The 18194-nt window shown below is 44.6% G+C and overlaps 1 protein-coding gene across 2 annotated transcripts in view; it reads left to right on the plus strand.

Moving 5' to 3' along the window:
- Positions 1-17449, plus strand: part of LOC124035613 (cGMP-inhibited 3',5'-cyclic phosphodiesterase B-like) — an 85095-nt gene extending 67646 nt beyond the window's left edge. Inside the window, exons 4-16 of one of the 2 annotated variants that reach the window (XM_046349148.1) lie at positions 236-384; positions 1524-1627; positions 1749-1962; positions 2103-2200; positions 2429-2583; positions 5280-5408; positions 6550-6661; positions 7455-7568; positions 10095-10294; positions 11371-11574; positions 11779-11940; positions 13855-14095; positions 14282-17449. In XM_046349148.1, coding sequence (XP_046205104.1) covers positions 236-384; positions 1524-1627; positions 1749-1962; positions 2103-2200; positions 2429-2583; positions 5280-5408; positions 6550-6661; positions 7455-7568; positions 10095-10294; positions 11371-11574; positions 11779-11940; positions 13855-14095; positions 14282-14490 — 2091 coding nt within the window. In that variant the 3' untranslated portion in view covers positions 14491-17449. Of the gene's footprint in view, positions 1-235; positions 385-1523; positions 1628-1748; positions 1963-2102; positions 2201-2425; positions 2584-5279; positions 5409-6549; positions 6662-7454; positions 7569-10094; positions 10295-11370; positions 11575-11778; positions 11941-13854; positions 14096-14281 lie in introns of both variants that reach the window. The other variant, XM_046349147.1, reaches the window with a different exon arrangement.
- Positions 17450-18194: the final 745 nt, after the last annotated feature.

The raw sequence follows: 18194 nt of genomic DNA on the forward strand, positions 1-18194 counted from the left end.
ACATTATCCACTAACACATTATCCACTTATACATGGTATCTTATCCTCATAATGAATGTTCCTCTTCTATGTGTTCACCAGTGTTACGTAGATTTAGTTTTGTCGTTTTTAGTTGTACACCTGCTCTACTCTACGTAACCTGGTGGTGAGCTGAATATAGATCTGCCTTTGACTGTGTTATAGCATCATTGACCATAATGTAATAATGTCTCCCTCCTCCCCTCCACACACCTAGGGTCTTAGCAGCAGGAACAGCCTACCAACCCCCCAGCTCCGCCGTGGCTCTACCTCCTCCCCTCTCCCCCCTCTGGAGTCTGCCTCCTCCCGCTGGGAACGCAACAACGGCAAGAGACCGGGACCCCACCCTGACCTCAATATGACCAGGTACGACCACACACACCTTGACCTCAACATTACCACACACACACTGTGACTTCAATATGACCAGGTACGTCCACACACCTTGACCTCAACATTACCACACACACACAGTGACTTCAATATGACCAGGTACGATCACACACAGGTGGGATTTCAGAGTTCAGACACCAGGTTGAAGGTTAAAGACATGCCCCGGGTAATTTGGCGACTAATACTTTTTTTTAAACCTCACGCTTTTGGCTGGATGTGTCAATATGTAGTTCATACATGCATAATATATGAGCAGAATTACTGTCTTACCTCAATTAGCCATGAAATCCCTAGTTTGAAAGCAACTTTTTTCTGGAAACTTTGCGGTGCAATTTTCTCTACATTTACCCCCATGTGGACAAGCCCCCTAACGATGAGCTTCAGCCCCCCACCATTTGAGTGACAGCTAGCAAGACACACACACACACACATACACACACACACACACACACACACACACACACACACAGTAAAGAGAGCAATGACTTGGTACTCATATCTGCACATTTGCAAGGTAGTATGCCGTTTTCGGGGACCACTTTTGCACGCGGGCACTACTTTCAGAACTACTGATTAAAACGTATACAAAAGTACTGGAGCACATCTTTCAAGGTCAGGTCATTTTCAACATGACATACTCCCTGTCTTTACCCTGATATGAACAAGCAGGCCCTCCCTCAGCAACACATTCTTTGTTACCATGTGTCTTTGATTAAACTCCCTGAAGATGTGGTTCCCCTGTATATCCACTGGGGGGCAGTAGTGGTCAAGCTCTGTAAGCTGATATGCCTAACAGATAATGACCATAACATTCCTTCATTCTCTTTGTTCCAACACTGTTTAAATGACTCACTTGACCTTTTAGGGATCTTTGACTTCTTCAAGGATACATTTTCAACGTTGATTTTCATTGTCTTACGTTGAGCACCAAATGAGTCATATAATTAGTGTTACTGTATGCTATGTAACATTTCTCTAAGTTCATCTTTATATATAAGAGCGGGTGTGAAAAAGTTCATAATTATAATGGTGTAGATTGAATATGAAAGCATTTTAACTGATGTTGTCTCATTAGTTCTAGCAGTAAGTGCCATGGTGTGTGTGTGTTCCAGCACGGGGTCTCTGTCCAATGGGCCAAATGCAAACCTGTTGACCATCCCTAAGCAGAGGTCCTCCTCTGTGACCCTGACCTACCATGCCGGGCCCAGGAGAGCAGGTGAGACCATGAGGATTTACTGTACACACAGGTCTGATACACTGTGTGGAAGTGAAATATGTTTTTAAGTTGTTTGACTATCTCTCTCTCTCATTTCTCTTCTATCTCTCTCACTCTACAGGTGCGTCCCCCAGTCTGAGTCCTGTCAGCTCCCCCAGCCACAGTCCTCAAGGGGGAGGTCTCTCCTCCCAGGTTACGCGCCCTCCGGTGGAATTTCCCGACACAGCTGACTTCCTCACCATGCCCAGCGTCAACCTGCACAAGCCCCTGGGCTACATCCTCAGCTCCGCTGACTTCCAGGGGCCCTATCGCAGCCCCGCTGCCCTGTGCACCAGGTAGGGCAATTTACTACCCCATTCCCCTACCCCCTCCATTATCTCCTGGTGTTGTAGAGCCAGTTCAGCTGTAGAGTTGCATTTCACCATGTGTGTTGATGATAATGGCAGCTGTGTTTGTCCCTCTGCTCACCCTGTAGCTGTGGTCGTCAGATGCTGAAGAACATGCCCAGTATGGAGGCGGGGGAGGGACACCTGCCATTCACTGGTCATGCTGAGGCCCAGCGCAGACGCTCAGGTATGACACCTGCTGGAATGTAGCCTCACTCTGTACACACATAGGCTGCACAGTGTTTTTGGGCACACTCCCATGGCTTAGCTTACTGTTTCCACTCTCAAATGACTGAAAACCATTTGGACATGCTGTACCAGAGAGTTAGTTAATTCATTAGAATAATGCTTCCCACCGAAATGCGAAACTAGTGGTCAACTCACTGTGATGTGCAATGTGTCTCCTCCACAGCAGGTGAGGGGTCAGAGTTCATGGGGGAGGCACTGATCAGGGAGGAGAGTGTGGAGGCCGAGTCGATGGGGGACAGGAGTCCAGACGCAGGGAGCCGGGGCCAGACAGACAAGGAGGAGCAGAGCGCCACCACAGAGCAGCAGACTCAGGAAACAGAGGTATGCAGTGCTACAGTATGCTAAGGGTGCATTCCCACACAAGCTAACGGATGAGTATGAGCTATGTACCATTGTGAGAGTGTTTTGGTAGTGCGTTGTTTAGCACAACCTCATGCAACCTGACACGCCTCCCCTCCGCTACTCCAACGCACCTTACCCATTGAAATACATTGTGTTGGCTCTGTCATTTTACTCTGTTGCCCTGTGTGAATGCACCCTACTGCTAGGCTAACATCGCCGTGCTGCAGAACAGTAGCTTTGAAGAGATATGTCTCAGTCAATGCTAACACCTTACAGCGTTCGTTAGCCTTCCTGTGTGAATGCACCCTACTGCTAGGCTAACATCGCCGTGCTGCAGAACAGTAGCTTTGAAGGGATATGTCTCAGTCAATGCTAACACCTTACAGCGTTCGTTAGCCTTCCTGTGTGAATGCACCCTACTGCTAGGCTAACATCGCCGTGCTGCAGAACAGTAGCTTTGAAGAGATATGTCTCGGTCAATGCTAACACCTTACAGCGTTCGTTAGCCTTCCTGTGTGAATGCACCCTACTGCTAGGCTAACATCGCCGTGCTGCAGAACAGTAGCTTTGAAGGGATATGTCTCAGTCAATGCTAACACCTTACAGCGTTCGTTAGCCTTCCTGTGTGAATGCACCCTACTGCTAGGCTAACATCGCCGTGCTGCAGAACAGTAGCTTTGAAGGGATATGTCTCAGTCAATGCTAACACCTTACAGCGTTCGTTAGCCTTCCTGTGTGAATGCACCCTACTGCTAGGCTAACATCGCCGTGCTGCAGAACCGTAGCTTTGAAGGGATATGTCTCAGTCAATGCTAACACCTTACAGCGTTCGTTAGCCTTCCTGTGTGAATGCACCCTACTGCTAGGCTAACATCGCCGTGCTGCAGAACAGTAGCTTTGAAGGGATATGTCTCAGTCAATGCTAACACCTTACAGCGTTCGTTAGCCTTCCTGAGTGAATGCACCCTACTGCTAGGCTAACATCGCCGTGCTGCAGAACAGTAGCTTTGAAGGGATATGTCTCAGTCAATGCTAACACCTTACAGCGTTCGTTAGCCTTCCTGTGTGAATGCACCCTACTGCTAGGCTAACATCGCCGTGCTGCAGAACAGTAGCTTTGAAGGGATATGTCTCAGTCAATGCTAACACCTTACAGCGTTCGTTAGCCTTCCTGTGTGAATGCACCCTACTGCTAGGCTAACATCGCCGTGCTGCAGAACAGTAGCTTTGAAGGGATATGTCTCAGTCAATGCTAACACCTTACAGCGTTCGTTAGCCTTCCTGTGTGAATGCACCCTACTGCTAGGCTAACATCGCCGTGCTGCAGAACAGTAGCTTTGAAGGGATATGTCTCAGTCAATGCTAACACCTTACAGCGTTCGTTAGCCTTCCTGTGTGAATGCACCCTACTGCTAGGCTAACATCGCCGTGCTGCAGAACAGTAGCTTTGAAGGGATATGTCTCAGTCAATGCTAACACCTTACAGCGTTCGTTAGCCTTCCTGTGTGAATGCACCCTACTGCTAGGCTAACATCGCCGTGCTGCAGAACAGTAGCCTTCCTGTGTGTAGCACTGCTGCCGCTAAACTATCTGTTAGTGGAATTCAATTCCTACATGTTTATTACCCAATTCAATTAATACACTCAGCCCATTTCTAAGGATTTGTAAGATACTTATTTGCATAAAATGGGCGGAGACCCGTCTCAAAATCAAGCACTGGCGTTTATTCTCCAGAGTACTGAACATGATACCATTTACAACAGGTTTTAAACTGAAAATGACATCATTAGGTTTCAAACTGTCCCGTCCCTCTTCCACTCCGGTACAATGGAAGTATAGTTCACAAGCCTTCCTACATCGACCCCCACCGGTTTAGATCATTTACGACCAGGCCAAGGTCTCCCTGTGTAGATAAGCATTCTAGCCAGTCTGACGATAAGTTAATTCGTTTCTACCAAGGAACAGACAGTCTTTGTTCTAATTCTTGATTATAATTACACACATTATATTCAGTACTAGGATTAACATAAAATTCATACATCTATACAGTAATTTAATAGTATTCTGATTAGACAGTCCTGATAGAAATGTATACATAATTTTGTCATTATTGATAAAAATCCCTTAACACTATCCCAACCAGGAGACTCCCTCTAAATGAGAGAACACACTCAGGCCAACACATGTAACAGTGTAGCTTGCTATAGGATGTGTCCTCTAGTTAGTTCTGGGAACACATTAAAGGATTTCCTCAGGCACTCATTGAGTGCATGTCTTTCAGTCAGTTGTGATGTATCTAACAGCCATGTAAACCAGTGTGATGGGGGGTAGTGTTGATCTGGCTCTGTCCTGGAATGCCCCCTCCGTTTACTTGGGCTGTGCTCTCACTTTCTTTATTGGACAAACCAGGCCTTGTTAAATCAAGCCAGCTGTTAAGACAACTGTGTAGGGTTCATCTGAGGATTCTCTGGGGTAATTCAAAAGTGAATTATTCAAAAGCAACGCATACATAGTCAGTCTGGAGCCTGCTTCCATCCCCTTAACAGAGGAATGAGATTCATAAGATTTACGATGTGGTGTCTTGCGTGTGTTTGTGTCTACCTGCATGCGTGTGTTTATCTAAACGTGTGTGTGTGTTAAAATGTGTGTGTGCTGTGGTCCTCTCCTGCCTGTAGGGTGAGTTCAGACTAGACCCCCTGCTGGAGAACCACGATGACCTCATGGAGAAGATCAACAGCTGGAACTTCCAGATCTTTGACCTGATGGACAGAACAGGAGGGAAGACAGGAAGAATACTCAGCTACGTCAGTACAACCACATACCAACCATATAGCAACCATCTATCTGTCTTACGCCATGATCTGTTACATCAGGTATTCCCAAACTGGGGCAATGCCGTCGGGGGTACGCCAAATAAAAATGTGATTCACATTCTTTTTTTCTCTTTAATTTGGAAAAATAAAATATTCACATTTTCAAACAGTCCATTTATATTTTCCAACAGGGCTATACATTTGGGCAAGGGTTTTTTCTTGCCTGAGTAGCCTCGTTTCACTGCCTAAAATAAAAATGAAACCATCTAGTGTTCAGAGAAATAACAACACAATGTCAAATACAGGTAGCCTCGTCAAATAATTAACATCCAATCACATTAAACGTTACTCTCTCACGGGAATTCCACTAACGGTCTGTATGTAGCCAAACGTAGCTGCTGCTCATGTTGGTATCTGTACTGATGGAGTAAAAGCCATGACAGGGAGACATAGTGGTAACGCGCGTGCAAGCAGTTGTTCCCGACGCCACTTGGGTACACTGAGAGGCTCTTGCTGCCAAGGGAATACCTGACAGCTTGAAAGACGAGCCGGGTTGTGACAAACTCGCACTCATTCTTATGTTTAATAAATGTATTGTATAGTGTGTGTGAGGCAGGCTTACAATGATGGCAAAAAAACAACATTTGAGAGTGTGCTGACCCTGGTGCTAGAGGGGGTACACAGATGGAGGTTGAATGCTTGAAGGGGTACGGGACTAGAAAGAGTTTGGGAACCACTGTGTTACATCAGTTAATATTTGAATAAACAACACCTGGGCTGTAACCCAAATGGAACCCTATTCCCTATATAGTGCATTTAGACCAGGACCCATAGGGCTAAGAGTAGTTTTGTGATGCAGCCATTGAATTGATTTATTTGGACAAACTCACTTGATTGATTGATTTAAATATTGAGAACGGTATGATCCCCATTACTGATATTTGACTGAATGATGTCCCGAATGCTCGTGGTTGTCTTGGTGATTTCTCTGTGTGCTGTTTCGAGTACTCTGTGTTCTCCCAGTGTCTCACTGTCTGTGTCTGAGGGGGAATGACTTGGTTAATGTAAAAAAAAAAAATGTATTTGTGTTTTAAATTAATCTAGGTGTTTTACTTGTTGTCTTTCTCCCCAGGTGACCTACACTCTGTTCCAGGACACTTGTCTGTTTGAGATGTTTAAGATCCCTGTGAGGGAGTTCATGTCCTATTTCTGTGCTCTGGAGAACGGCTATAGGGATATTCCCTGTGAGTATAGTGCTGCCTGTGCTTTCTTCAGTCCAGGCACAAAGCCCATATGAATACTTGGTGTATTGTCTACTCAGATGTAGAAATGATCAGACCTGGGTGAACAACATGAAGGTATGGGCCTCCCGAGTGGCGCAGCGGCCTGAGGCACTTCATCGCAGTGCTTGAGGCGTCACTACAGACCCGGGTTCGATCCCAGGCTGTGTCACAACTGGCCATGACCGGGAGTCCCATAAGGCGGCGCACAATTGGCCCAGCGTCATCCGGATTAGGGGAGGGTTTTGCTGGGGGGACTTTACTTGGCTCATCGCGCTCTAGCGACTCCTTGTGGAGGGCCGTGCGCCTGTAGGCTGCTTCGGTCTTCAGGTGTTAAGGAGCACGGTTTAGCGGGTCATGTTTCTTTGGACGCAGGGCTTTACCTCACCCCAGCCCGTTGGGGAGTTGCAGCGATGAGACAAGATCGTAATTGGATATGACAAAATTGGGGGAGAAAAGGGGGGTAAAAAATATGTACAAAAAATAACATGAAGGTATTTGTATGCCGCTTAATTATGCTCGTTTAGACTTTTCCAGGCAGCTAAATTATGCCACTTCAAGTGTGATTTGAAATGATTTACCCAGGTTTAGAAACTAACCATAGGGTTGTCATGAAGTAGAAGGCCTACAGTTCACTACATACAGCATGACATGCACCTTCATATGTAATAGAAGCTTCTACCTCATGTAAATGATGTGGTGAAGTATTACTGTGACTGATGTGTGATGTCCTGTGTGAATCTCTGCCTGTACTCAGATCATAACCGGGTCCATGCCACTGATGTTCTCCATGCTGTCTGGTACCTGACTACCCGGCCTGTTCCAGGATTCCAGCAGATCCACAATGAGCATGTGACAGGAAGTGACACAGGTAGCACTATTTCTGTTCTCTTTATTTCATTTTGCCTCAGTAGGTATAACTCTGGACTTCCCCAAGCCCTCATTTATTACCATAATATACTACAATATGCCACATATTTATTAGCATAATTAGTGTGCTTGCTGAAGGCAAGACCACTCTAGATTTCATACATACTTCCTATTATTAGTGTGCTTGCTGAAGGCAAGACCATTCTAGAATTCTTACATACTCTTATTTGAGATCTTCTGCACGCTCTAGAGCTTAAACGATTGAAGCTTTTTAACACACAATCAACTTCCAAATGTGCAAACTGCCCCAACTTTCTTGACAAAATATTTGTTATATCATTGATAATTTTTTAACTACAACATTATATAATATGATCTCCAATATATTTCAATGGCAAAAAATTGAGACATATCTCCTCTTTCACCATTTAAGCTATCAATGATAAACCAATGTTGAGATGTTCAGACTGACCCTACCCTAGCTTTTATGACCCTACCCTAGCTTTTATGACCCTACCCTAGCTTTTATGACCCTACCCTAGCTTTTATGACCCTACCCTAGCTTTTATGACCCTACCCTAGCTTTTATGACCCTACCCTAGCTTTTATGACCCTACCCTAGCTTTTATGACCCTACCCTAGCTTTTATGACCCTACCCTAGCTTTTATGACTCTACCCTAGCTTTTATGACCCTACCCTAGCTTTTATGACTCTACCCTAGCTTTTATGACTCTACCCTAGCTTTTATGACTCTACCCTAGCTTTTATGACTCTACCCTAGCTTTTATGACTCTACCCTAGCTTTTATGACCCTACCCTAGCTTTTATGACTCTACCCTAGCTTTTATACAGATTATTTATACGATGTATACTTTTTAAATTATAACAAATGAATCTACAAGACTTTAAAACCTTTATAAACTAGAAACCATTTAAATTAGCATAGATTTACAAAACATGGATTCATTGCCAACCATAGTAACACCGTGGTAGACATTTGAAATGCTATTGCTTTTTAACCATTTCAACTACAAACATTAAAACAACTTAGGCATTTTCCAAGCAAACTATTTAAATTAGCGACATTAGTTTAAAATAACCCACCAACAGCAGTGATGGCTAGTGGGAGGAGCTATAGGAGGACAGGCTCACTGCAATAGCTGGACTGGAATTAATGGAACGGTATCAAACGCATCACACACATGGAAACCACATGTTTGTCTCCGTTCCATGAATTTCATTACAGCCATTACAATGAGCCCATCCTCCTATAGCTCCTCCCATCCTCCGATAGCCCCTCCCATCCTCCTATAGCCCCTCCTCCTCCTCCAGGTAGTCCCAAGCTATAGACAACAAACAAACTTTCTCATGTTCAGGCTATCGTATCAATCGACCAATCTTTCCACCCATCTATACTTATTCAACTGAATTAATTAGCATGGGGTTTGAATGAGAACCATAGAAATACAGTGGTAGCAAAATGAAGTTACCAACATTAAAACATTCAGGCTATCCTAACACACCTTCATAAACAATAAACTATTGAAATGTATAATACATTGGCATAACACTTAATGGATTCAATTTCAACCATGAGAACACAGTGGTATTCATTCCAAATGCTACTCTGCTCTTGAACTATTACAGCTACATACATTAAAACAACTTCAAAACGTTGTAAACTAGAACAATTGAAATGATCATAAATTGTCTGTTACTAACCCATCAACCACAATAATAACTCTTGAACGTTCAAGCTAGAGACACCAAACCACCTTTCACATGTTCAGGGTAGGCTATTCAATCAATCAATCATTCAATTCTCCCATCTAGCTACTTTTTCTACTTTAACCAGTCAGTACCATTAGTATTGTATTCACTATAACTACTCTAACTTATTTCATGACCATAAATACTTTAAAACATGCTAGGAAGCACACATTTTCTTTAGGAAAGGGATTTTTCTAGTTCTAGCCTCTTGATGTACCAGTGTAGGCATTCCTGTAGTGTTTGGCCTTTTCTCGGCAGACACCAGATGGTTTAGTTTAAAATGCCAGGAACCCCAGTCCCGTCCCTGCTAATTATATTTTATGTACTGCATCTTTGATCCATCGGAAATGATTTAAGGCTCGCTTGCTGACTGATCCTTCAGTAGCTGCCAGAGGAACAGCTGCCTTCTGATAAAGAGAGGGGGAGGGAAGGGTGGAGAAACAGAGAGGGGGGAGATGGGGTGGGGAGCAAGCCTCTGTCGTGATAGAGATCTGTCTGTGCTGAGCTCAGCATGTTTATGGCTTATTTTGGCCCTTTTAATCTTTCAAATGGAGTGCAGTAGTCTGAGTCACTGGGCCACCAGCTTAACCTGCCTGTAGAAATCCTACTCTACATACTTTGTTATTAATGTGACACTAGTTCGCTGTTTTCACTTTATAACACAGTCAAGTCTTCTCCAGTAAACTCCAGTTATGATGTAGTTCCAGTGTGAGGTCCCAGTATGTCGTTGCTGAAAGCTGCTGCTCTTCTCTCTAGATTCAGACAGTGGGATCTCGCCGGGCCGGGTATCATACGCCTCCTCCAAGAGCTCGTCCATCTCTGACGACAACTACGGCTGCCTGGCGTGGAACATCCCTGCTCTGGAACTCATGGCACTATATGTAGCAGCTGCCATGCATGACTATGACCACCCCGGTCGCACAAACGCCTTCCTCGTAGCCACTAACGCAGCTCAGGTAAGTGTTATTATCCCAAAAGCCACTGCTCTACCATCTCAGCTTGCAAACCCACACCTGTTCAACAGTAAAACCTGTATCAGGAAGAGAACGTTCAACCTATCCCGGCACTTCAGTAAGTGTTCCCATTTGTGTTCCCACACGCTGTTAAGTCCTAGGAAAGGGGAAGTGTTGTGCTTGTGTCACAGACGGCATTCATTTGGTCCCTGTGACTCATGGATGAGATCTTTATTGGCCTTAAAGCTTCTACATAGACAGGTTCTAATCAGCCTTGGATCTCATGGTAAAAGCAATGAAGTGAGGGACTGGTATAATATTACACTTAGTTCACATGTCAGGGAAAAGTTTCCACAAATCCTGAGAATTCAGCCAATTCCTTGTCTTGCTTCAACATTATGGCAAACGTTGGCAAAGAAACTATACCACTGTATAAATAGTGTTTTGCACTGGCATGACCTAATTATAGCACTGTGCATACTGTCTAGGTTGTGTTTTCCAACCCTGGTCCTCCAGTACCCCCAACAGTACACATGTTTATTGTAACCCTGGACAAGCACACCTGATTCAACTTGTTAACTAATTATCAAGCCCTCGATGAGTTGAATGAGGTGTGGTTCCGGGTAGTAGGGTATGTGATATGTGAAGCATCAGTTCCGGGTAGTAGGGTATGTGATATGTGAAGCATCAGTTCCGGGTAGTAGGGTATGTGATACTGTATAACAGGAAGGCATGGCATTGCATTACATTGCTAACCTGACATGTGGGCCATGCCTTCCTCGTAGCCACTAACACAGCTCAACCCTGACATATTGATTAATAGTATGTTGGCAGTCAGTCAATCACCCACCTGTTCACCATGTCTAGACCGTCTGCATTATTTAGTCTGAAACACACTGACCCCAATTCCTTGCCCCTGCTCACCCCTCCCATTCCCCTTTTTCAACCTCCTCTTTCATATTTTACCCTCTCCTTTCTTCTTCTTGTCCTCTGAACCACCCGCATCCCTCTCCACTCAACCTACCCTTCCTCCTACTCACTCTCTTCTTCCCTCAACTTCTCCTCCCTCTGTTCCCCAGGCGGTGTTGTATAATGACCGTTCGGTCCTGGAGAACCACCACGCTGCTTCGGCCTGGAGCCTCTACCTGTCCCAGCCAGAGTTCAACTTCCTGGCCAACTTGGACCACGTGGAGTTCAAACGCTTTCGCTTCCTGGTCATCGAGGCCATCCTCGCCACAGACCTGAAGAAGCACTTTGACTTCCTCGCCGAGTTCAATTCAAAGGTTTGAGATGATGATGACGAACCTCACATTTTCAGAAAATCTGTTTCCATTCTGTTGATACTTTGTATTTCCTGTCATTTCGATACTGGCAAAGGCAATACTAATATGCCTTATCTTTATGGCTAATAGAGTTGATACTTAAAGGAACATGCTGGATCTCTGTTAGAATAATCACTGTGTGAATGTTTGTGTTGCTATAAATAGGTGAATGATGTGAACAGTCCAGGAATCGACTGGACTAATGAGAATGACCGGCTGCTGGTGTGCCAAGTCTGCATTAAGCTGGCAGACATCAACGGGCCGGCCAAAGGACGCGATCTGCACCTCAAGTGGACAGAAGGCATTGTCAATGAGTTTTATGAGCAGGTATAGAACCCCTCCACTCTGCATGGCCCACATGTCAGGTTATCAATGTAATGCAATGCCATGCCTTCCTGTTATACAGTGATGCTGTTGCTTCACATATCACATAGCCTACCCGGAACTGATGCTTCACATATCACATAGCCTACCTAGAACTGATGCTTCACATATCACATAGCCTACCCAGAACTGATGCTTCACATATCACATAGCCTACCTAGAACTGATGCTTCACATATCACATAGCCTACCCAGAACTGATGCTTCACATATCACATAGCCTACCCGGAACTGTTGCTTCACATATCACATAGCCTACCCGGGACTGTTGCTTCACATATCACAGCCTACCCGGAACTGTTGCTTCACATATCACATAGCCTACCTAGAACTGTTGCTTCACATATCACATAGCCTACCTGGAACTGATGCTTCACATATCACATAGCCTACCCAGAACTGATGCTTCACATATCACATAGCCTACCTAGAACTGATGCTTCACATATCACATAGCCTACCCAGAACTGTTGCTTCACATATCACATAGCCTACCCAGAACTGATGCTTCACATATCACATAGCCTACCTAGAACTGTTGCTTCACATATCACATAGCCTACCCGGAACTGTTGCTTCACATATCACATAGCCTACCCGGAACTGTTGCTTCAGAACTGTTGCTTCACATATCACATAGCCTACCCGGAACTGAACTGTTGCTTCACATATCACATAGCCTACCCGGAACTGTTGCTTCACATATCACATAGCCTACCTGATGCTTCACATATCGGAACTGATGCTTCACATATCACATAGCCTACCCAGAACTGAACTGTTGCTTCACATATCACATAGCCTACCCGAACTGTTGCTTCACATATCACATAGCCTACCCAGAACTGTTGCTTCACATATCACATAGCCTACCCGGAACTGTTGCTTCACATATCACATAGCCTACCCGGAACTGTTGCTTCACATATCACATAGCCTACCCGGAACTGATGCTTCACATATCACATAGCCTACCCGGAACTGTTGCTTCACATATCACATAGCCTACCCGGAACTGATGCTTCACATATCACATAGCCTACCCGGAACTGTTGCTTCACATATCACATAGCCTACCCGGAACTGTTGCTTCACATATCACATAGCCTACCCGGAACTGATGCTTCACATATCACATAGCCTACCCTGGAACTGTTGCTTCACATATCACATAGCCTACCCGGAACTGTTGCTTCACATATCACATAGCCTACCCCTACCGGAACTGATGCTTCACATATCACATAGCCTACCCGGAACTGATGCTTCACATATCACATAGCCTACCCGGAACTGATGCTTCACATATCACATAGCCTACCCGGAACTGTTGCTTCACATATCACATAGCCTACCCGGAACTGTTGCTTCACATATCACATAGCCTACCCGGAACTGATGCTTCACATATCACATAGCCTACCCGGAACTGATGCTTCACATATCACATAGCCTACCCGGAACTGATGCTTCACATATCACATAGCCCAGTGTTTCCCAACCCTGGTCCTCCAGTACCCCCAACATTACACAGTTTCATTGCAGACCTGGACGAACACACCTCATTCAACTCATTGAGGGCTTGATGATTAGTTAACAAGTTGAATCAGGTGTGCTTGTCCAGGGTTACAATAACAATGTGTACTGTTGGGGGTACTGGAGGACCAGGGTTGGAAAACATTGACATAGCCTACCCATAACTGTTTCTTCATTTACTGATGTCTGTTACTGCTAGAATCAACAAAATGTCACATGTATTAATTTAGGAAGTTAAGTTAAATTAGATTAATGAATAAAACTATCTTAATTGACAAATGAGTTAAATTGTTTGTCTGCCTGTCTGTCTATCATCTACAGGGGGATGAGGAAGCCACTTTGGGATTACCCATCAGCCCCTTCATGGACCGCTCCTCTCCCCAGCTGGCCAAGCTGCAGGAGTCCTTCATCACACACATCGTGGGTCCGCTCTGCAACTCGTACGACGCCGCTGGCCTGCTCCCTGGCTACTGGATCGACGAGGAGCGCTCTGAGGATGAGGAAGAGCAGGTGGAGGACACAGAGACTGACGAAGACGAGCTGGAGGAGGAGCTCGAACCAAGTAAGACGTCATTTTCTATCCTTCTCTCATTCTGAATTAATATATGATCATGAGTTGACACATTTATCATTTTAACATTGAGCATTTAACATGTCTATCAAGAGCAGGATGTTTTTTTGGATCATTGCTATTGCAACTAAAAAGCTTTGGGATGTTAAATCCTTTTTTGTGTGTGGTCCCATGCAGAAAGGAGAAACGGCCGGCGTCGGCTGTTCTGCAACATCATGCAGCACCTGACAGAGAACCACAAGGTGTGGAAGAAGACCATCGAGGAGGAGGAGAAGAGCAACGAGAAGCAGCAGGCCGACAGTCTGCCTCTCAGCCTGTCCCCTTCGCCCTCCGACGACCAGATCCAGGTCATTCAGGAGGAGGAGGAAGGAGAGGAGCGCCAGTAGCATGAGAAAGATGAAGAAGAGGACGAGGAGGGACAGATCCAGGTCATTCAGGAGGAGGAAGGAGAGGAGTGCCAGTAGCATGAGGAAGATGAAGATGAAGAAGAGGAAGAGGAGGGACAGATCCAGGTCATTCGGGAGGAGGAGGAAGGAGAGGAGCGCCAGTAGCATGAGGAAGATGAAGAAGAGGAAGAGGAGGGACAGAGCCAGGATGCTCGGAAAGGGCAGAACAGTGAAAGAGAAAGTCCTTCAACTCCTCCCTCTTACACACACACACACACACACACACACAAACATTTATATACACACACACACACACACACACACACACACACACACACAACACATACATACACACACATATTATAGATATATACACAAACATACACACACAGGATGACCCTGCTGGATCTCCACACGTTGAAATTGTCACTGTGCCGACACGCTAATGCAGTCATGTTGTTTTGAAAAAAGGCCTTACTACTGTGAGGGGATTCTTGCTGCAATGGTGGGAACCCCACTCCTATGCACTTTCACCCCATGGAGAGTAGACCAAGAACAAACACCAGAGCTGAGGACACTGGTGTGGAGAGGAAGAGAGGAAAAGGGTCTGGATGTGCCCTCCATGGTGATCTGGCTGTAATGCTGCCTTGAACGCAGAGCACTTAACTCTCCCTAAGGTACTAAAACAAATCCTATGATTTCAAATAAAGGAAAAGAAAAAACACCTTGACGTGGTTGACATCCGTTACCAAAGCGAACAGTTCAAATGTGGAAAGACAAGAGACTGAGACTGTTTCAGGCTCACTGTCAGGAATATTCTAGATCTATATATCAAATGTGCCTGTCTGAACCTTTACTGAGTCCCCTGGTCCAGACCCTAGGTTTGTCTGTGCAGTCCTCTCCCCTTGCTGGCGACACACTGTATCACTGACTCAGTCACAGAGACGTTGTGGAAATGAGCATTATACCTGCATCGTTTTTGATGCCTTTTATTCAAGTGTACCACCTGCCTTTTATTCAAGTGTACCACCTGCCTTTTATGTTTCCTTCTTTTTGTGTTGGTTTAATTAAGTTGGTGTGAGCGTGTGAGCGTGTGAGCGTGTGTGTGTGTGTGTGTGTGTGTGTGTGTGTGTGTGTGTGTGTGTGTGTGTGTGTGTGTGTGTGTGTGTGTGTGTGTGTGTGTGTGTGTGTGTGTGTGTGTGTGTGTGTGTGTGTGTGTGTGTGTGTGTGTGTGTGTGTGTTTTCTTCAGGAACGCTTGGTCGCCAGTCATTGAAATGTTATCAGAGATGAGATGTTCTCTGTTGTTCCAATGAAGGGATGGTTTTTTTTCTTTTGATTTATATCTATTTTTTCACGGTTACTCAGGATTCTCGTGAAGTTGAATAATTATTTTGCAAGAATTTAAGTAATTGACTTTAAAACAAAGATAATTAAATCTCGGTGATTGAAATAGTTTTTAAGCTTTGTAAGAACAACTTGAAAAACAAACACATTCAAGCAATTGAACTGCTCCTCTGTGATAGAGCAAAGTATGTCCTGTGTTTCTGTCAACCTCCGCTGCCCCGCTGGCAGCGCCGTTGGCTTGATCTTCTGAAGACCTCACTGTAGAATTGGGATCCTTGATTGTCAGTTGACTGCAAAAGACCTGTTTGCAGCAAGGCAACATTTTGTACAGTAAAATCCCATGATTATTCATGTACCAGTATAGGTAAAGGTGTTTTTGAGTGCATTGCTGTTGGCATTGTTTTTACACATACTTTGTCTAGCTAACCTCTTCATTTCATTTGTCATTCTACAGACACTGATGTTTTGACAAAAACTATAGATCTTTGCCAAACCCACAACCAGGCCAGTGTGTAAAGGGGGTTAAGTAATCCAGGGTTTCACCTTCACTTTGGTTTTGTTTTTTATATTGTCTTATTCTCTGTACCATAAGACAGTTTAATACTAATAGTTCTATATTTCTGTCTGTAAAAACTCTAGGCATTCCACTAGAAAGAGTTTAATGAAAGAGATGGCAGACCTGCAAGCCGAACTCACTTATCACCCTATCAAGTCATTTTCTCTGGAGAAGGAAGTTCTCAAGTAGGCAGTGTAATTCAAGCTAGTATATTTAAAGACAAAAAATATATATAAATGTGCACATTTTACTACCAAACAAGTGTTTAGCCTCTGCACAAAAAATAATATCTGCATATAAATATGGTGTATAAATATATATTATATTTTTTAATTAATCAACAGAACGCATCTGTTTTCTACACACAGCTGACATATATTGTACAGTGAGACCCTGTAATTCTCATCCTGTTTCCAGAGTTTTTATCTGATACTACAGATGTTGAACTGTGGGGTTTGGTGTTTTTCTTTTGGGTTCAGCGTCTCCCTGCTCCTTATCACAACCACTTTCTCTCTTAACTCTGTTGTCTACTCAGTCCACCCATCCACCCAACCAGTGCCAAACTGTCCCTGCTCACTGCCCACTGCCCAGCCTCTGGGCTCTCATACACTGGGCTTGTTATGGTTGGCCCCAGAGGTCTCGCTGAGCTCCATGTCCCACAGCAGGCTCAAAGTGATGCTGGTGAAGCCCAGCCCAGGTGTTGTGGAGGAGAGCTCACGACTCCTAACCGTGGCCCTTCAGTCCGTTCGGGTTGAGCGACACTGTGTCTCTTACTTAAGTTCTGATGGTGAATTGTGATGCCTCTACAACCTCCAGCCACCTCCCCCCACATTGTATGGCTCATTATGTTGTAAAGGTTTGTTTGTTGGCTTGTCACTGTGCAGTCTCACGAACCACAGTGTCCTCTAATGTTCTTGTCATAAAAGTGTCTATGAATGGCTGTTACCCTTATGTAGCATTGAGATATTGTATGTCTGTTGTAACTGTTCAACCATATCAAAATTGTGGGGGAAATGATTTTTGTTATTTATAGCTGTCATAAAACACCATCCCTAAAAGAACTGTTCTCTCAAATAATTGTATTGATACATACACACACCTACTCAATTGCAAGTGTGTGTGTGTGTGTGTGTGTGTGTGTGTGTGTGTGTGTGTGTGTGTGTGTGTGTGTGTGTGTGTGTGTGTGTGTGTGTGTGTGTGTGTGTGTGTGGCATAAAAATCCCCTTGAATGTAACTGCACTATAACTTTGCCCTTAGTGTTTAGATCCTCCTGCCAGGATCTAAACACAGTTGGAACAGTGATGTTTGCTGAAATGACTGCAATGTCACAGTTTCCAATGCACACAGACAAGGCTCTCGTCCAGGTGAATTGGCAGTGTCTGTCTACTTCGGCATAACTTTCTGAGAAGTGCAGTTACTAGTTAGAGGTATGCTGGGTGCCAAAAATAGCTAGAGGCGTCAAATCAATATGAAATATTACCCCGCAAGTCTGATGTATGCACAGCATTGCAGTGGAGTCTTTTTCCAGCCCTTTGGTCTGTTGAGTAAAGAGTAGAAGTGAGAGGTCACTTAAAGAAATGGGTGACGCCGCCCCAGGCTCAGCTCCAACCACATGAAGATGATTTATAATGGCTGTGTCTGTGTATCCCTAGACGACCCAGTCTGGACACATTCTGCCGGCTCACTGCAAAAGTCCATGTCTGACTAGTCCTGTACTGTAGTTTAGATGGGAAGATTTTCTGGAGAGAAAACATAGACCTGTAACCTATTAAGATAAATACTGTCAACACGTTGAAGAAAAAG

This window comes from Oncorhynchus gorbuscha, linkage group LG05 (assembly GCF_021184085.1).
Source record: "Oncorhynchus gorbuscha isolate QuinsamMale2020 ecotype Even-year linkage group LG05, OgorEven_v1.0, whole genome shotgun sequence".
Lineage (NCBI taxonomy): Eukaryota > Metazoa > Chordata > Actinopteri > Salmoniformes > Salmonidae > Oncorhynchus > Oncorhynchus gorbuscha.